We start from the raw sequence: 21,452 nt of genomic DNA on the forward strand, positions 1-21,452 counted from the left end.
GCTATGTTTTCAACTTGATTCTATAACGTCATCTAATTTGTGTCCACCAAAGGAGATTTAAAAAAATCAGTGGAAGCACTAAGAAAATTTTCTACCTACTATTTTGATAACTCAAAGTAACAATTTGTAATGTTGGTGAAAAACACCAACATTATTTTCTAAAAATTAGCTAGAATAAAATTATACTTACCAACAACAAAACAATTTTTGAATCATGTTTTTCAAGTAAATTAGTAAAACAATGGTAATTCATAAACAAACATGAACTTCCAACATTCATTAGATTAGTGGTACATTAAATTTGTTCTGGACAAGGCCTTACACATGGAAGGCGCTGAAACAGAAAATCTTAGAATTTATCGAGCAAACGAGAGCTTAACATGAGTTATATATACAATAAGTACATTTAAAAAATATACAACTGAAATTAAGAAAATCTTTGTACAAAAATGGCCAATATTTTTACTATTTAAAGTGCTCGTGTAAATCAGTAAGAAAACAATCATGTTTCCAAATACTATGTACACTGTAGTTTTAAGCATAAAATCCAATCTAAGCATTGCTTTTAGTGACAAGAATATGAATACATTAAAACAGGAAGAGAGATATCCATCTTTTGTTGATCATGAAATATTATAAAGCTATTTACTATTTCAAACACTTGGTAATATGGAAAAATATATATTACATGGTAAGTAAAAATATAAAAATATGGAAAATATAAACATAAAACAGCATTCAGAGAGCAAATAAAAGGATGTTAAAACAATCCATGCAGACTAAAACAAAGACCAGAAAAAACATATACCAAGATATTCCCAGTATCTATGCTTAGGTAATGAGATCAAGAATGATTACCCCAACTTTCTGTTTTTCACAGTTTCCCAATTTTCCTTAAGGAACACATAATTTTGGTATTTAGTTTTGATTCAGGTGTAAACTTTCTCAGGGACTGACAGTATGGGGTCTGTTTATAAGAATAGCCGAGAACGGTACTCAAATATTTTACAGCTAGAACTCAACACCCTAAATATGTTTCTCTGCCATGGAGAAAAATGTTAAACAACACACTCGCAGAGCTGCAGACTGAATTTTCACTGGCAGTGGAGTATGTGGGGGTAAGGAACCCAGACACTGGCCAACATGGTGGCCTCCAGCCACACGTGGCTACTGAGCACCTGAAATGGGGCTACTGTAACCGAGGGAGTATGAATTTTTCATTTTTAGTTAATTTAAACAGCCACCTGCGGAACAAATAGCAAACACTTCTATCACCGCAGTAAGTTCTATTGGACAGTGTCAGCCTTGACTGTGGAACTGGAGAGATGGCTATGAATCCCAGCAATGTCATTATGTAGCCCTGGGCAAGTTGCTTTAGCTCTGTCACTCAGTTTCTTTCTATGTAAAGTGGGATATAAAACATCTCTGATGAAGGATTGTTTAAGGTAATGATGAAATAGGTCATGTATCGTATGTAGGCAAAGAGCATAACAAACTTTCTAACGTGTTGCACACACTCAATAGATGCTAGGTAGCCACCAAACGCCCTCCACTGGCACTGATATTTTCATAAAGTCTTCAAACATAAGCTGTCACCAATGCCCAGAGCTCCGCTGCTGTATACAGCCAGCTGTTCTGTTAACAGACACAGACCACTGCTCCTCCTGATAACACATGCCATCCCCCGATAAGAGATGACAGGAAATATGTAGCTAAAGGAACCGACATTCATTCTTATTTATACAAATAATGGCTCTGTTTTTATGTAGTAAAGAGAGACTCTATTACCAAAAGGTCTTATTTCATAAATTCAAAGAATAAGATATTGAACAAACCCAAACCCTCAACATTTTATTAGAAAGTCTAGTTCACCTTAATATGGTAAAAACACACACAAAGTAAAATCAATTTAGGCATTTCCCATTTCAATTAACAGAAAAGCTTAGATCATGCTGAACCACTATTTTTCCAGGCAGCTCGAGGTAAGAAAGAGCCTTTTATCCTATTGATGCAACTAACAGAACATTTAGTGGGCCATGTTTTCCCCCAACAACCCAGTTGCTCCACAAGAAAATCACTAAAAAACATGTAGCCTACTAATTCTAATTGTCACTATTAATAATTCCAGCATAGTCCTTTAAAGGGATCAATGCTATCTATGAGTAGCAAATAAACTCAAGCAGGCAGCAGGAGCCTTACCTTTTGATTGATGTAACAGAATACACAAGAATATAGCCATTAATATCTATGGAGTAGGTCTGAGGAAAGATAGAATATTCATCCTGTGGAAAAAAAATTATATTTGAGTAGTCTTCATATAGCATCACAAAAAACCTTCACCCCAAGTTTTTCATGTATTACCTGAAGAAATCAAAGTAGACACAGAGTGGATTACAATATTATGCCAGAACAGCCTACACAATGAAGCTTTAAGAATGGCTTGGAGGTGATAATGTGGTTCAAGCCAATGTTTAAAAATGACTAGCTGTTCTAGAACTTTAGGGGAAAGTCTGATGACCTCCATAACTCCTGGCAGAAGAGGATGGATGGAACATAAAGATGATTGGCTCTGTGATCTCAAAACAAGGGATGAGCATGACTAAGTCCAGAATCTTCTAGACCTCAGGACATTTATACATCCTGCTGATTTATTCCATAAATCTGTATTTTTATACTTGAAACTGTCCTATTATTTAATTTATTCTCTGCATGTCAGTCACAATGACCTGAGCTTCAATCTACAGGTTGCTAGAGGGGTGCCAATAGCATCTGGGGGCGGGGGGGAGGAGAAGGAAGGGAGGGAGGCAGGGATGGGGAGAGAGAGAAAGAGAAAGACAGAGAGAGAGAAAGACGAAAGAGGATCAAAACACCAGATTCAATTGAGGTTCAGACTTTTGGGGACCAAGAGAGTTATTTACTGAGCAATTCCAGGAATTAAAGAGAAAGGTACCTATTATGCAACAGCATAGCAGTCCTTAGTTTTATAAAGCAACATTATGAAACCTTGCTTTATATACGTATTAAAGCATACAGAAAGTTCTGATGTCAGTGCAGTTTTCAACAGTACACGCTACTGTCTGGTACAAACATTTCATTCTTAGGTGAAACTAAATTGTCAACATAATACATGTCCCAAGCACTATTATGGAAAAATCACATCATGGTACCAGCAGATTAAGCAGCAGTCTATTATTTTTGTAAACTTACAGTATGGTTATAACCACTGTTTACGACAGCCCAGAATTACTGCACTGTGGTAAAGTTCTTTAAAGAAAAAAAAAAAGAAAAAAGAAAAATAAAATTAAGTTTTACTATAAATTCTTTGATATAATAAATAAGATTAAAAACAAAATCCCAAATGATTTTAATCACTAGCTCAGCAAGAGTAGGTTCAAAGTTAAAATTCTGTTTTCCCTAAAGGGAAAACGTGGAAACATAGAAAAAAGTAGTTATGTCTAAGAAGCACTGAGTGAAAAACCACCAGTCAGAAGATATAATGGAAGAAAGAGGCCCCAGCTGATATAATTCTGATTTTTTTCTTTTTTCTTTTGAGACGCAGTTTTGCTCTTGTTGCCCAGGCTGGAGTGCAATGGCACTGTCTCAGCTCACTGCAACCTCCACCTCTCAGGTTCAAGCGATTCTCCTGCTTCAGCCTCTTGAGTAGCTAGGACTACAGGCTACACCACCACACCTGGTTCATTTCTGCATTTTCAGTACAGATGGGATTTCACCACGTTGGCCAGGCTGGTCTTGAATCCCTGACCTCAGGTGATCTGCTTGCCTTGGCCTCCCAAAGGATTAGAGGTGTGAGCCACTGTGTCCGGCCTTTAAAGTCTACTTTCTGAGAAAGAATAATAGCAATATAGTAGAAATTGGGAGGGCAGGTGAGTAGAAACCATAAAGCTCTCATAAAATAATACTGTACTGGCTCACAAATAGAACAGACTGAAAAATCTAGAAAGACCTGATAGATATGAGAATGAGGTACATGATAATATTGGCATTTCAATCAGTGAGGACCAAAAGTAACCCTCAACTGAGCGTAGAGGGACACCTGGGGATGAATGGCTAAGCTGAATCTCCAATTCACACCTCAGCAAAAACATATTCCAGACGAAGCAAAGATTTAAAGATAAAAACGATGTGCACAATAGATGCGAGAACTTAACACATATTATCAGTTAAAAAAAGATTAATAAATAAAAAAGTTCTTCATGGTTGCAAACCTCTCAAACAAAAACCATAAATAAAAGACAAACTGAAAACAAAACTGTGCATCTCAGATCATATACAAAATGCTAATTTTCTTCACATATCGAGGGGGAATCTCACATCAACATGCAAAGACTAACCACCCAATAGAAAAAAAAAGGCAAAGTACACAGACAGGATAATTCATAGGGGGAAAAAAATACAAACATCTTCCAACACAGGAAAAAATCAAAGCCCCTCCTAAGAAGAAAAATGCATTATTAAAAGTACACTGGGATGCTATGTTTTACCTATCAGATTGGCAAGTACCAAAACGTTTGGTTAACACATAGTGCTGTTGAGGGTGTAGGGAAACAGACACTCTCATTCACTGCTGGCAAGAACATGAACTGTAACCCTATGATAGCCCACATCCAGGAAGTTTTCCTATGTGCATCATTACCCTATGTGTAAAACAACATCTGGGACGTTCATTAAGGGATTGCTGATGGTAGCAAGACGGGCAACAGCCCAACTGTTGATCAGCAGTTAACTTACAATATATATCCCAACAACTGGATATTATGCGGCCTTGGGGAAAAGAGAGGCCATAGGTACTGATACGGAATAATCTCCAAGATGGAGATGTATTACTCTTTGTGTAAAAAGGAAGAAAAGAAAACAAACCAAGCTTAAAACTCTATTTGCATATTCATGTATCAAGTACCCTAGAGGCATATACTAGAAACTGGTAAATGGGGTTGCTGGCAGGGGTGGGGGGTTAGATAGCTAGGGTAGGAACGTCTTAAGTTTTACTATTTACACATTTTTCCACTATTTATTTTTGTACCATGTGCATTACACCTATTTTTTAAAAATTAAACTTAATTTTCAAAATAACAAATTTGGTTACATTATAAGATGGACTGTCATTGAATCAATTTTAATTATTATTTATTTATTTATTTATTTATTTATTTATTTATTTTTTGAGACAGAGTTGCGCTCTTGTTGCCCAGGCTGGAGTGCAATGGTGCAATCTCGGGTCATTGCAACCTCTGCCTCCTGGGTTCAAGCAATTCTCCTGCCTCAGCCTCCCAAGTAGCTGGGATTACAGGCATGTGCCACCACGTCTGGCTAATTTTGTAGTTTTAGTAGAGACAGAGTTTCACCATGTTGGTCAGGCTGGTTTCAAACTCCTGACCGAAAGTGATCCACCCGCCCCGGCCTCCTAAGGTGCTCGGATTACAGGTGTGAATCTAAGTTATTAACCAATTTATGCCGGAGGTTGCACTTTTTCTTTTTTTTTAATGAAAAATCAGACCTTGGTGACCTTGATCAGTAGGATATAAATAACTTCCATAAGCTTAGCGTTCCAATAACGGAACACTAGGCATAAATGGGTTATAATACAGAAGAGGCTGCTTTTTTTTTTTTTTTTTTTTGATACTTCACATTCTTACCCCAAAATTCATTTAGGGTACATGCTCTCACCCTAATATTGGGCAAAACCAAAATATTTCATGCAGTCTAAAAATAATCAATCTGTATTTAACTATGTTCATCATCATTCCTAGGTCGGCAATTAAACCACTATTAAAGCATAGTGGTATGGATGTACTGACATAAACCACTAAGTAGTAAATAGAACTTGCTAACAAATACCACTATGCAGCAATTCACTGCATGCAATTTCATTCCTGAAATGTGGAAGCAGCTAGTGAACAAATTTACTACAGAGTACTTTTTTTTTTGAGACGGAGTCTCGCTCTGTCGCCCAGGCTGGAGTGCAGTGGCCGGATCTCAGCTCACTGCAAGCTCCGCCTCCCGGGTTCACGCCATTCTCCTGCCTCAGCCTCCCGAGTAGCTGGGACTACAGGCGCCCGCCACCTCGCCCGGCTAGTTTTTTTGTATTTTTTAGTAGAGACGGGGTTTCACCGTGTTAGCCAGGATGGTCTCGATCTCCTGACCTCGTGATCCGCCCGTCTCAGCCTCCCAAAGTGCTGGGATTACAGGCTTGAGCCACCGCGCCCGGCCCAGAGTACTTTTAAAATAATTAGCCTTCTTAATCATCTTACCCTACTACTACCAGTCTTAATCCCAGAACTAGCCCTGTAGGTATGCAATTTATAAAGCAGCTCTTGGAGCAGTAAACATCTGAGTTTTGTTCTCATTCAGTTTTCAACAGAACGAAGGGTGAAACTACGGCAGGACATGCCTGTGCTTCACCGTCCTGAGCTGTAAATAAAGAGCACATCTTTAATTTATTGTCCGTCAACTGTAAATATAACCTTCAAGAACTACTAGTTGCAATGAGTACAAATGATTTAAAGTAGCCAAATTTGGATACATTTTGTACAAAAATTCTCCAATTACTCTTACCCAGTTGTAACAGAACCCAAAGGGGCAAGACAGCAGGGCTGCTAATACGACCACTGCTCTTGTCTTATCTCATATCATACACTCTTCCTAAACACTGGTGCTTTTGGTTTCACTATTTGTATTATTACATCACTAAAATATTTTAAATTGTTTGATACCTGAGTGTACATTTACGTTCTAGGGCAAAACAGTACCTCAGAGGAACACATATTCCAACTTGATAAGTAGTCAATATAAAAAAATTTATTCTTTAGAGAAATCTTTTCAAAGACAGCTCTCCAAGTATTAAGAACATGTGCACTTCCACCCCGCAGCCTGTCAGCACAGTGAATATGCTGGTGTCACACCTGCCTCAGCAGCACTAAAGGTCTACAAAGAAAGAGCACATCCGCTTCAACCCCACTGTGACAATCCTCCAACAATTCCAGTTATCGCTATTTATAGATAAAGCTCTGAGACACAGAAAGACTTCTTCACCCTTTAATTTAAAGAGATGGGATCTTGCTCTGTTGCCCCGGCTGGACTGCAGTGGTACTATCACAGCTCACTGCAACCTCAAACTCCTAGGCTCAAGTGATCCTTCCACCTCCCACAGTGTTGATATTAAAGGCATGAGCCACCATGCCCAGCCCTCATTAGCCTCCTTAAGGTTACTGGGTTAGCAACAAAAGCCAAGATTCAAATTCAGGCAAGTGTGACTCCAGGACCCACACTCCAAACAGTTATGAAACTGGTCCCCTGAATTGCCTGATACAAAACATGTTTCCAGAGTAACAGTGTATGAAAGTGATTTATCAATTTACATTTTCATCACCAGTTTTCAGGAGCTTAAAGAAGATTCCAAAAAAGGATACAAAAGCAAACTGAAGTCTTGATAGTGTCAGAGTCCCACAATAAACTGAACAGCTGTATTTCTTTGCCCAGGACACTCTAAGTTACACTGTTGCCCCAACGTAATTATTATTAGCACCCCCAGCCCTCAACTCTAAAAGTGTCTTGGTTTAGGCAATAAATTATATAGTCAACTTAACTATAAAAGAAAGATACGAAACCCAACAATACAACACAATTTCCTACTCAAGCGGCTCTTCCCTTCCCAACTAATTTCTAATGAGCCTTGTCATCTGTGCCATGCCCCACCCCCTCAACAGAGACTTACACTGCTCCCCGGTCCATACAAGCCCCAACTCCTATTCTTCTGTCAAGAGGCCAGAGATCAGGGAGTGAAAGTCTAGGATGGCTCTGTTCTAATGAAAGCATCAAGAATCTGACTGCTAAAGCACATTATATCCACCACCAGCCGGGAGTATGTAGGGTGAGTGAAGGAGGCACATGCTATAGCTCTGTGTACAAGCTCAAAGAGCCAAACACATTTATTTTCTTCCAAGCTTCCAAAATGGAAACCTCGGGGTTCTTCCAATGCTAACATCACTCAATACAGCTATCTTCTTGCTTCGCTAAGGCGTCACACTTTCCTTCTATGTTCACTTCAAAATGCAAAGCAGAGGGAATTCAGGACAGGTCATACTATTCTGGGTCTACTCTAATTTCCCCAGATTCCAGGAGAAAAGCCCCCATTTAACACGGCAGACCAGATCACACTACACTCACCCTTCTGCTACTCTTATCCTTTGATTTTAAGTTGCAAGGGTGGACCAGGCATGGTGGCTCACGCCTGTCATCCTAGCACTTTCGTAGGCCAAGGCAGGTGAATCACCTGAGGTCAGGAGTTTGAGACCAGCCAGGCCAACATGGCGAAACCCCGTCTCTACTAAAAATATAAAAATTAGCCGGGTGTGGTGGTGTGCCTGTAATCCCAGGCTACTTGGGAGGCTGAGGCAGGAGAATTGCTTTAACTCAGGAGGCACAGGTTGTAGTGGGATAGCGCCACTGCCTTCCAGCCTGGGTGACAGAGCAAGGCTCCGTCTCAAAAAAAACAAAACAAAAAAAACAAAACAAACAAACAAAAAAAAGAGTTGCAAGGGCAGGAGTTAGGAGCCGAAATCCCAGCTTCTTTACATTCCTCACCCTCCAGTGAAGAAGGGTAAGTTCAGTCTAATAGAATGGTTTCTAGTAAAAGCAGGCCTGGATGTCATGGTAATGGGGCAGCTAAGCTGTCAAAAGGGCTTTTCTTTGTTCCATGTACTCCTTTCCCCCTTGCTTCCAGTCAATTCCCCTGGTGATCCAATTCCACACATCCCTGCTACATTAACCAACATGTGAATATCCTTTCTGGGGGGATTATTTGACTTTTGGCCATTTCCTACTGTCTATCAAATACATTGAAACTCCCTAATCTAGTAATCACTCTCAAATCCACCCACCCAGAGACTCTACTATATAAACTAAACCCAACACTCAAACCAGAGCCTAGACTCTAATCAAACTGGTATTTTATGGCCCAGGTCCTCATAAGATTAAATCAGCTAATTTCTGCCCTATGCCCCTCTTATGCCTTTCCTCTAGAAAAGATGTACTTTTGCCCTAATGTAGGAGAACACATATCACAAAGAGAAAGAAAGCAACTAATACGACTCTCTAATACAAAGTTTAGAAAACAGAAAACCACTAACCTGTAATAAGTATTAACCCTTACAATGTTAGTATATTTAAAGTAATTTTAAAGCAGAAAAACAAGTTATTAAAAGAAAACTGCCAGAAAAGTCTTAGAGAAGACCAAGTAGACAGCATATTAACATTTAGTTATGTACGCTCCTCGACTTATGATGGGGTTACATCCCAATAAACCTACTGTAAACCAAAAATATCATGAGTTGAAAATGTAGCAAATACCTCAACAGACCCATCATAAAGATGAGAAATTGTTAAGTTGAGCCACTGCAAGCCAAACTATTGGGAGTCAGGGACTGTCTGCACACAACATGAGGGGTTTTCTTTTTTTTTTTTTTTTGAGACGGAGTCTCGCTCTGCCGCCCAGGCTAGAGTGCAGTGGCCGGATCTCAGCTCACTGCAAGCTCCGCCTCCTGGGTTTAGGCCATTCTCCTGCCTCAGCCTCCCAAGTAGCTGGGACTACAGGCGGCCGCCACGTCGCCCGGCTAGTTTTTTGTATTTTTTAGTAGAGACAGGGTTTCACGGTGTTAGCCAGGATGGTCTCGATCTCCTGACCTCGTGATCCGCCCGTCTCGGCCTCCCAAAGTGCTGGGATTACAGGCTTGAGCCACCGCGCCCGGCCAACACGAGGGGTTTTCTTGGCATAGCTGGTACTTTCAAAAATCAGTGCTAGGACCAGGAGTGTCAGATATGCTGTATAAGATTCTGAGATACCAGAGGTCACTTACTTGCCCAGCTGTGTCTACAAGTTGAAGATGATATTCTTGTCCATTTACTGTGATCAACTTTGTAAAAGCTACAGGGAAAAAGGGAATTAAACATTAGTTTTTAAAAATTAACTCTAAACCACGTAAAGTTTGAACAATGAAGCACAGAGTCCCTAGCAGTCTCAGAGAAAGGCCCCATGAAACAAAAAAGAGCAACTCCCTGACTTGTATAGATTCTCCCCTACTTCCATTATTTAGCTAGGAAACACGGTGACTGGCTAAAATCAAGCTTGGTAAACCTTGATTCTTTTTCAAAGAGACAAAGTAGGCAACAATTCGTATCCTATAATAGTAATTTCAATGCTCTGTGGCAAATCCCTCTCTTGTGAAAAAGTGAAATATACTACGTAAAGTCTGAGCTCTAGAATAAACCAAAACCACAAAAATTTTCCATTAATTTATAGGAAGTCTGGCATCAGAGCACAAAGAGCTAATATTAGTTGAAGTGCTAAGAACTTTTAGTACATAAAAAAAGTAACAGTTTTACTGACGGATAAAACAGCAATGAAACAGATGTTCTATGTTGAAGCCATTCTTCCCCCTTAAGCTTAAGGATCCAAGCAATTTGTCACAACTTCTTTTCCCTGACAAGGGAGGAAAGAAAATCAGACTTGAATAACTTCCGGAAAAGTCAATTCAGAATTCAATTCAGAATTTGAGGGAGACAGACTTCAAGCAAGTATAGACAAAAGAGGAAAGAACTACTAACAGAAACAATGTAAAAATAACCACCTGGAACCCTGACAAGGAAGTGGAACAGATTTCTCTTGCATACCCACCCCAGCTGTCCTGACTCACGATGAGTCCTCCAATCTCCTGACTGGCCATCCTATATGACCAGAGCCAGGCTGCAGAATCTATCCCTCATACAACTGAGTGATGTCCCACTCTGCCCACAGCAGAAAGGCAAAGCTGACACAGACAAATGGAAATTACGTGAGAAAACTCTAAGTAATAAGGAGGATTGATTGGAGATCTTATCTGAATTATATGAGTTCCACAGGGAAAGAAAAGATGGCCGAAAGACAAGCAATCATCACAGAGAACCGTATTAGCGTCACACTTTTCTAATACAAGCAGGGGTGCCAAAAGTCCGGTGAGTAAAGATTACAGACCACATGATGAAATCAATGGCCACACTATATTATGCTTACACCTTTTCTGGAAGTTATCACTTTTAGGAAACAGTTAAATCAGATGGAAACTGAATCGGAATATTTCAAGCTGAGGGGATACCCAATACAACCTATTTCATCAATTCTAAGAAAGAATTCAGATTTGTTTTTACACCATATCCTCTCTGCTTGGGATGCATCCTATACCCCTGGAGCTTTCAGTCCTTGTCAGCCAGAGTGCAGTCACTATAGAGCTGTGTGAAAACCTTCAGTCAGATAAGATTGAAGTGTATTTCAGATTTGATGAGAAGTATGTAAGAAACACTGGTGAGCAATAAAACCAGTGACCTTCAATTAGAACTAAGTAACTGTGGTTATCAAGTATAATTATGATGACAAGGTTACTGAAAGGAAACATCATTCCTTCATTCATTCATTCAAGAACAATTTCTTGAGTGCGTATTATCACCAGTAGCACTGTTGTGGGTGCTTGGGATGCTGTAGTCTCTGATACTCTGTGAGCTTAGATCCCAGGGAAGGAAAGAGGATACAGACACACATGTACCCTCCCACCCTGTCGGGTATCTTTCCTAGGAGTGGAACATCCAGGCAGAGGTTAAACAGCAAGTGAAAAAAGCAAAAAAGTCAATGCAGCTAAAGCTGAGGGAGAATGGTAGGCAGCTAACTAGGATGGACAGGAGGCAGAAGGTCCTACAGAACTTGGGATTTTTACTCTGAATGTGAGGAGAAACCAAGGAAAGATCACTCTGGCTACACTGTAAATAACAAAAATGGTCCCAGAGATATTAGGCAGGAGCCCATGATATAGTGACCAGTGTCATGACTGTACAGACTATCACAATCTATAGGTGACACTGGCCTGGATTAGAGGTGCAGATATTCTGGAAGTATTTCAGAGGCAGAACCAAAAGGATTTTCTGATTGACTGGAGGTGGGATATAAGAAAATGAAGAATCAGGATGACTCCAAAGCTTTTGTAAGTTGCCACTTATAGATACAGGAAAAACTAGGGGAAGAATACTAGGGATGGGAGAGGAAGGGAATTGAGAGTTGGGCTTTAGGGATGTTTTGGGATGCTTATTAAATACCAAGGGGAAATGCAGGCAGTTAAATAAAAAAGCCCAGGATGTAGTGGCTTATGCCTGTAATCCCACTTTGGGAGGCCCAGGCAGGAGGACGACTTGAGGCCTGGAGTTCAAGACCACCCTGGGCAACATAGTGAGACCCAATCTCCACAAAAAAGGAAAAACTGCTCCAGCGTGGTGGTTCACGCCTGTAGTCTTAGCTACCTGCAAGGCTAAGGCAAGATCATTTTAAGTCCAGGAATTCAATGTTACCATAAGTATGATCATGCCACTGCACTCCTGCCTGAAGGACAGAGTGAAAGACCTTGTCATGTAAAATAAAATAAATTATAAAATAAAGCTCAGAGCTGGGGGGAGAGATTGGGGCTGACAATACACACTGGTGAGTCAATAGCAAATTAAAGATAGGGGAAGATCACTTGAGAGCAAGTGCAGAGGAAAGGCCTGAATCAGGGCACCCCATGTTGCCAAGTCAAAAAAAATGCGGAAGATTCAGCCAAGAAGACCGTGAAAGTACTGGCTCACCAGTGAGGTAAGAGAAAAAGGGTAGGATATGTCATTGTATATAGTGTATAAAAGAAAAAAATTAACAAACATTGGCATCTATCTTTGCATGTAAAAAGAATGTAACTTGTCCTACTTGTAGCAGTAAAATGAAAAAGAAGACCTTCCATCTTGCTATCATAGGAAAACTGCCAGTTTTTGTTACTATAGAAAAAAAGGAGGTATAATAAGAGATAGGATAGACTAGGAAATAATTCTACTCTCTCTCATTTTAACCTCATGTCAAAATGGAAAGCTGGCTTTCTTCTGACATCACTTTCCTTGAGCCCCCTTCTCTCTGCCTCTTTGAATCACCAGAGAATCCCTTTCCAACCTAAACCCCTGAAATTCTCCTAAGTAGACTAATAGCTATTTACTAGTAAATGCTACTAACCAAGGTCATAGAGGTTTCTAAAATTTGGTGTTCACAAAGCAAGATTTGTGTTACTAAAGTGTGGTGAGGACTCTTCTTTCATACCCTACTGAGAAGTCCACACCCAGGACGCAGTGCCTTGAGAATGCTGCAACACCTAACTGCAATCTCCCAACTTCCTGAGAGGAAGGAGCTTATCATTCACCAACAGCGCTACCTGGAGATGGCAGAAGTTGGAAATGGCTGCTATATTTGCTTTTTAATTATAAACTACCACTAGCTTAATTTAATCCTATCAATTTAGTTTGTATTGAGTTGTTAGATTAACACTGCAGGAGATAATGAAGTACATTTGCATAAGTAGTACTTCTGCTTTAAAATTTCCCCAAACTAGAAAATATGTGGTTTTATTGATATTGTTCTCCTACACCCCTACTGTTAAAGATGACACAGTCCCAGAATTTTTGCTCTCACCATGACACTTCACTGAAATGTGTCACCACTGAGTGTTTGCTATAACAGCTTGTTCTAATATTATAAAGCGTAAAATAACTACTAAATTATTTCCAGATCTACAGAGCAGTTTTTTAAAATCATAAAACCACCTACTTATTTATCTTGCTGGCAACAAGTTCATAACCTTTTCTTTTCTTTCCAATTAATTGTTATCACTGAACAATGAATGTTTTTCTACCAAATAATGGAAGAAATGGTGGACTAAGGGCTCCTGCCCTGTGTTAGGTTATCAAAAGTGTGGCAAGTAGAATATAATGTCTGAACATGCCTCACAAACTTTTAATGGATACATATTCATATTTATTTCTGCTCTTGCCTACAGATGTTAACAAGTACTCTGAATTCATTTTTGAGGGGAAGAAAAGTCTTCATTATTGAACTCTAAGATGAGAAAAATTTTAAATATGAACAAAGATGATGCTGATAGCCTCAAAAGAGTAGGGTCATATTACTCTGTTTCTGAGATAACATCAAGTTACGTAAGTTGGACTTTCTTCTGATCCATTACTAAGATAATGTATGTATGTATAGCTCCATGATACACAACTCCATGACTTTCCTTCCAACTCAATTTCTATTTTTGAGACCACATCTTGCTCTGCTAGCCAGGCTGGAGTGCAGTGGCGTGATTACAGATCACTGCAGCCTCAAACTGCTGGGTTCAAGTGATCTGTCTCAACTGAGACTACAGGCACACTCCATCATGCCCAGCTAATGCCAGTTCAGTATGAAATGGTATGAGGATACATACACAATTATCCACTTTTAGAGGCAGAGCTTATGAAGAAAACAATCTTCTATTGTTCTATTAATACAATTCCAAAATGAACCTTTTTATTTCAAGGATCTAAGATCCTAAATTGCTATGTATAGCAAATATTAAAGTCTGAGATGATGATTTCCTTATGTTCTTATTCCAGTGGACAGAAAACCGAGCTTGTTCATCTAGCACTCACATTAATCTGCTCTTCACACTTGCTTATCATGATATAATGACCAGCTAGACAAATCACAGGATGTAATCAGGACTCCTCCCTGCGGATACCCAGAGGTTACTTTCAAATATAACACCTTGAAAGGTTACTTTCAAAAATATTCCCAGAGTTAGTTTATCAACCAATAGGTTTCCTTCTCTGCTACCAGTTCACTGAGACACAAAGGACAGCCAAATATTTTAAGTAAGGGGTGAGGAAACTTTTTCTGTAAAGGGCCAGATAGTACTAGTAAATATTTTAGGCTTTGTAGGCCACCTGGTCTCTGCTGTAACTATTCAACAACTCTGCCATGGTACACAATGTAAAGGACAACATGTAAAGGAACAAGTATGGCTGTGTATCAATAAAACTTTACAGATGTTAACACTGGAATTTCATACCATTTTCACATCAGACATTATTCTTCTTTGGACTTTTATATATTATGCCTAAATGTAAAAACCTTTCTTAGCTCTTGGTCTGTACAAAGACAGACAATGGGCAATGGGCCTTTCTGGCCTGCAGGCTGTTGTTTGCCAAGCTCCTTACTTTAAGCCAAAGCATTCAAGTGATTCTCTTCTCTTGCAAGCCTCTGGCAGGTGAAATCTACCTCATGCATGATATGCCAACCAGGTGTTGATGAATCCCCATGTTTAAATCTACATGTTCCTGGTGACAAATCCTAGGTAAGTCCTGGTCTCAAGAATCTGAGAAAACTAGTTCCAGGGCCCACCTGTGGTTCTAAGCCTGAAAAGGCCAGCTTCCCTGTTTCAGATTCTCCTTAGCGATCCCTAGAATCAAGACCTGTCTCAAAGCTGGGCACAGTGTCGTATGCCTGTAGTTCCAGCTACTTGGGAGGCTGAGGTAACAGGATCACTTGAGTCCAGGATATTGAGTCCAGCCTGGGTAACACTGTGAGACCCATGTCTCTCCATCAGGAATATGCTGAAACCACGTATTAAAATTGAACAAAGTAAAGGTCATAGCTGGTTCTCTCTTCCCTGACTTTTTCTGCACATGGCCTAAAATGTCAACAGGCTTTTTGAGCCAACTTCTTTTTAATGCTGCAACTGCTCTAACCAATCCCAGAATAGTTCATTTCTCTTTCAAATCTTTAGGGCTGGAAAGAAGGGTATAGAGAAATGGGGGCGGGAGTATGGCTTCTGTAAGAATAAGGAACAGCGATCTGGAGTGTTTTGCATTCTTTCAAGCTTGGAATCCCTGGAAACTGCAATGGCTGGGAGGAAGGGGGTGTGGGGGAGAAGACTGTGCTCTCCACTCCTGTTTTTGAGCAGATTCTGGAATACGAAGATTCCAGTAATGGGCCAGATTCCTACTGACTTGAATTAACAATATCTAGATGGCAAGGCACGCAGACATGGAAGGAAAAATCTTTCAGGGTAAAGTAGGTAAATCTTTTGCAAGTTTTCTTTGACCCCAACTGGGAGACATACAGAATTTACCTCCTGCACTCAAAGCCTCCATGAATACACAATGGCTATTTTACACAAAAGAAGGCTTCTCAGTTTTTAAGTACTTGAAAACAATACTTACTGTTTTCTATGGTTGGATCGTAGGAGTCCACAAATTGGCCTTCAACAAATTGAATCGTCAATGAGGATTTCCCTATAAAGGAGAACAAGAGCTTAGTGTGTGTTGGCATATGAAGGTAAAAATTTTTAATTTTGCTGTTTCATTAAAAAACCACTAACAGATGAAGAAACTGAAGGTATTAGGGTCAGAAAACATTCCTTTAATTAGCATTTCGGCAATTTCAAAAAATGAAATAAATCTCATTAATTTGCTTTATATGAGGATATTATGCAATTAAGCTATTACAAAGTAAACTTGTCTGTGACATTAACAAATATTACTGACCAACAAGCACATCAGATATTCTGTTAAAGATAAACTAAAAGGTTTAAAGTAAGCTAATTTCCTCTAGTATCCTTGGAATCTTGCTATTTAATGTTAATAAGAAAATTAAAATGATTAGTTTCGTTGTATTCTTTCATATATGACCATTAGAAGTGTTACCAAGTACAGCTTTTAAAAAGAGTAATATGGCCAGGTGCCATGGTTCATGCCTATAATCCCAGTACTTTGGGAGGCTGAGGCAGTTGGATCACCTGAGGTCAGGAGTTCGAGACCAGCCTGGCCAACATGGCGAAACTCCGTCTCTACTAAGAATAACAAAAATTAGCTGAGTGTGGTGGCAGGTGCCTGTAATCCCAGCTACTTGGGAGGCTGAGATAAGAGAATCACTTGAACCCAGAAGGTAGAGGCTGCAGTGGGGCAAGATCACACCACTGCACTCTAGCCTGGGCAACAGAGCAAGACCCCGCCTCGAAAAAAAAAATAAATAAGAGTAATCTGAAAATATGTAACGTAAGTCTTTATCTTAAAAACTCCTTTGAAGCTAGAAATCCTATCTCATTCAGTATGAAAGGCCTAGCAGTATCTAGACAATTAAGAAATGTATGGATTTCACAAAATCGCCAATAACTGAACTTGTATGTTAATAAATCAACAACTAGAGCTTCTCACTCTTCTGTTACCTAAAATGTCTACTGGAGGACTTCAGAACAGGGTATGTGCCCTGTGAAGAAACCGCATGAGAGGCATAGTTCAGATGACTTTATCACCAGGAATGAGGAAGTGATCCCTCCCCAATTTCACCTCCAAACCCTTCCTTCTCTCTCACATCCTCGGAACATTATTACACACATGCTACATATGCCTGGCGTACTTAACTCCACCACAACAGGACGTGCAGTGAGAGTGAAGGAGAGGCATGGTAACACCCGTCTTACACTTCTGGGTTTAATTTCCGCTTGTTTCTCCTCCAAACTATGGATAGGTATAGTTGCACAACGTTTTCACACCAAAGGCATTCCTCAAAATTTAAACTATTAAAAAGTTGGCTTAACAGTAGTGGTTGCTGGCCAGGTGCGGTGGCTCATGCCTGTAATTCCAGCACTTTGGGAGGCTGAGGCGGGTGGATCACCTGAGGTCAGGAGTTCGAGAGCAGCCTGGCCAACATGGTTGGCCCTGTCTCTACTAAAAATACAAAAAAAGTTAGCCAAACGTGGTGATCGGCACCTGCAATCCCAGCTACTCAGGAGGCTGAGGCAAGAAGACAGGCTGAACCCAGGGGCGGTCGCTGCAGTGAGCCGAGGCGGCGCCACTGCACTCCAGTCTGGGCAATCAGTGAGACTGTCTTACTAAAAAAAAAAAAAAAAAAGTAGGGGTTGCTGGGAAGGAAAGGCCACGAGTTGGCAGACCCATTTACTCCTTATCAGCGGCCCAATACACAGTTTGAAATGTCTCTAGAATTACTAAAACCCGAAATTATTCTCTACAAAGCAACCTACATGAGCATTTGAAAATCAAATGCTACTTCTCTGCTTCCAATCCTCATTGCAATTAGCATCAATTCCCAACTTCTAACCATGGCCCACAAATACCAGGCCATCCCTGCTCTGGCTACCACTCTGACCTTTTCTGCCAACAGCCCCCAACAACCCATCCTGAGGCTCCAGTCACATCCCTTCTGCTCCTGGAGTTCCTGCCCCCTTGGCCCCTTTATTCTAGCAATGCCCATCCCCCCATCTCTGAATGTATGACTCATCTTTGTCATTCTGATCTGAGCTCAAATGTTAGTTCCACAGAGAAACCTTCAAGACCACCCTAAGGTAGTACCCATGCCTTAAAAGTCATTCTCATAGCTACTGTTTTATTAAGTTATTTGAAATTATCTTCATGTAGTGAACACTCTACTGAAGCCAGCACAGGGCCAGCTGACACACTGTAAACATTGAGGTTTCTGAACAAATGAATGAAATTAAAGCGTAGACCTCCAAATGCCACTCTTAGCCATTCAGATACTACAAAAGATCTCAATTTTATACAAATGAAGTAGAAAACACAGTTCATCGGAAATCAAGAAACAATTCAACTAGTATTTATTGATACCCAATCACAGGACTGCCTGTGATATAGGAAAACAATAGTTCAAGAATTCCACAAATTTAAAATGAATTGTGTTGAAAAGAAACCATGTTATATATGCTAGCCTGTAAAGGAGAATTTAACTCAAAATATAGCAGAACTACTTCAGGTAATAAAAACAGCAAGGGGAAAACTCCTCTCTTACGTTATTGAAACTGAAAAATTAGGAGTAAAAAAATTGTTATTTACACTGAATGCTACCGCTTAAAGAAATGAAACTTAATTAGAAAGAAAGAAGACAAAAAACTTCTTAAGAGCTTTTGCAGGGTACTTCTAAAGACTCTGGTGGGCTTTTTATACCCTTATGTGGGTAGGATAAGGGTTTGTGGGGTTTTTGTTTGGCTTACAAATGGAAAGGAAAGAAAGCAGATCATTTTCTCCCTAAAGATATGGGCAAGAGTTACAAAGAAAAAAGGAAATAATAGAATTTAAAAGACTTTTGCAACATTTTGTGTAGTAGAACTGGACTAAAAATAGTGAAAGAGGAGCTAAGTATGATACATGGGATAAGCTCCCTCAGCACTGGGCAACCGGGAGCCCCTGGATCAGGGAGTCCTCTGAACTGGCACTGGTCAAGTCTCAACAACCTGACTTGCGGGAGTGAAGGGATGGGGAGAAGAGTCTCAGGAGTTTCCCGTGAAATTTAGGACGCCACATCTGAACAGAAAAGAAAGTTACACACATTAAGCAAGACAGCATGAGATCAAGTGCAAACATGTAGTGAGAGAAGAGTTCCTCATTTGTATCACAATGGCATATACTATTTGACAGGCTAAATTAACATTTCGGTTGAAAACTAAGTAATCATTCTGGTAACAGACAATGTAGTCTAACCAAAATCACTTCGCAGGTTGACAGCCAACTGTTGTTTTCATGAATAGTAAATTGGGATACCAGAATTTAAAACTTATTTCTCCAGGGTGGAAACTGGATTCTCAATCAGACTGGCCCTGGGAGAAAGGTATTGTTCATTAGCAGAAGTGGCACTGAAGAAAAATGACGTTTCCCTTGGGTCTCTCCTCTCTGGGGCTCTCCCGCTAGGGTGAGGTCATTAATTATTTAAATAATCCAGAAGGGATAGGAAGGTTATGTTTGCTAACATGCTGTTTTCTGCCATTTCCATTGAAAGTGCTATTATTAGATAATTAGTGTTGAAATCTTGACAAGTCAGCATTAAATGCTAATGAATCTTCATAAATAAACCCCATCGCTCATTTTCAAGTGTTCTCAGTTCTAGTTATAATTTCTGGCTTTAAGGAGTGTCTTCTGGAGACGCAGTTCACATCTTTTGGTTAGGATTTTCATGTAGTCTGCTTGCAGCCACAAAAAGGCATTTGTGATCTCTACTGTGATCATCTTTAACCTTTTTCTCTCAATAACTTCATATATTTACTTTGGCTTTTGTCCTTAGCAAATTCAGGTCTGGAAACACTGTTCCTTGCTGAAGATAATCTCACACTCCAGATCAACTCTTCAGAAAAATGTTACATGAAAACTATGTAGGAGTGATCCCAAATAAATGGAGAAGTAGCCCATACTCAGACATGTGTTTATCCTCAAACACAAACCACTCATTTAATGACATAAATTACTATAAATGCTTTAAAAGGCAGTATCTCAATTCCCACAATTAACTGTCAAATATTCTTCCTCCAAACCAAAACCCACCTTAACTTTTAAAAATAAAAATTATTTAAAAAAATTATTCTGAGCTTTTATCGGGGAATAGCATCGTATTTTTTTTTTCCAATGATAAAATGGCACAGTGAGTTTTTCACCTGGTATTTTCACTACAGAAGGTGTATGTACTTTCAGGGGTGTTGACTCAACCTTATACCTCGTGATTATTGCAAAACAGGCACTGTTTACAGAATTATTTTAAGTTTTCAGATTAATATTGACTTTGTTATCATGATTATTCTCCTAAAAAAATAACTTATTAGCCAGGTGTGGTGGCTCATGCCTATAATCCCAGCACTTTGGGAGGCCGAGGCGGGTGGACTGTTTGACCCCAGGAGTTTGAGACCAGTCTGAACAACATGGTAAAACCGTTATCTCTACAAAAAAATATAAAAACTAGCTGAGTGTGGTCATGTGTGCATATAGTCTCAGTTACTCAAGAAGGTTATGTAGGAGGATTGCTTGAGTCCAAGGGTTGAGGCTGTGTGCGTGAGGGTGCCACTGCCCTCCAGCCACGGTCTGTGCCCCCTCCCACCGACTCCCTACAAGCCCAGCATTTTCCCAGTTTATACATTGCTTGTTCATTGGGATATGATGGGGAAAACCAGATTTTCAATCTATTAACTAGTCTATCAAGGTATTCTGCAGAAGGGGGAGTCCATTAGAACCAATGTAATGTATCTAGGACACAACCCATTCCAGGGCTGCTTTCATCACCTCAAATTCATAACATAACTTTAAGAGGCTTTGATGACCATGGACACAAGCTAACAGCTTAGCCTGAAAGTCCACTGGCCTTTGCACCAGTAATCCTCTCCATGCCACTTCAGCAACCCACCTCCTGAGCATGCCAAGAAGTGCCTGGTCACCACCCAGACTGCTGTTCCTCTGGCACCTGCCCTTCTTCCCACCTATCAATCAATACACAGGACCATGTATTCCCCAGTGGTCTCCCTTTCTGATTCTCATCATCTAATCCAAACCATCTCTACTAGCAATGTTTTCAAATCAGTGGTGTGGCCTAACTAGTCATGAAGTCAATACACTGTGCCATGACCCACACTATTTTTTTAAGAAATAGGAATGCCAGCATGGACTACAAACAAGAAAGGTGTTATGAACCTTCTATCTCAGTTATACACAACATTTATTACTGGATCACAGTGTAAAATGTGTTTCTTACTAAGGTGGCTGCGGACAAAAATGTTAGAAATATACTAAAC

The 21,452-nt window shown here is 39.9% G+C and overlaps 1 protein-coding gene across 1 annotated transcript in view; it reads right to left on the reverse strand.

Annotated features, from left to right (window-relative positions):
• The window catches only part of RHEB (Ras homolog, mTORC1 binding), a 54,352-nt gene that overhangs the window by 9,656 nt on the left and 23,244 nt on the right, over positions 1-21,452 (reverse strand). Inside the window, exons 2-4 of the mRNA XM_030932154.1 lie at positions 16,093-16,164; positions 9,873-9,940; positions 2,200-2,282 (exon numbers count right to left, since the gene is read on the reverse strand). Of these exons, the coding sequence (XP_030788014.1) occupies positions 2,200-2,282; positions 9,873-9,940; positions 16,093-16,164 (223 nt within the window). The remainder of the gene's footprint in view (positions 1-2,199; positions 2,283-9,872; positions 9,941-16,092; positions 16,165-21,452) is intronic.

This window comes from Rhinopithecus roxellana, chromosome 6 (assembly GCF_007565055.1).
Source record: "Rhinopithecus roxellana isolate Shanxi Qingling chromosome 6, ASM756505v1, whole genome shotgun sequence".
NCBI lineage: Eukaryota > Metazoa > Chordata > Mammalia > Primates > Cercopithecidae > Rhinopithecus > Rhinopithecus roxellana.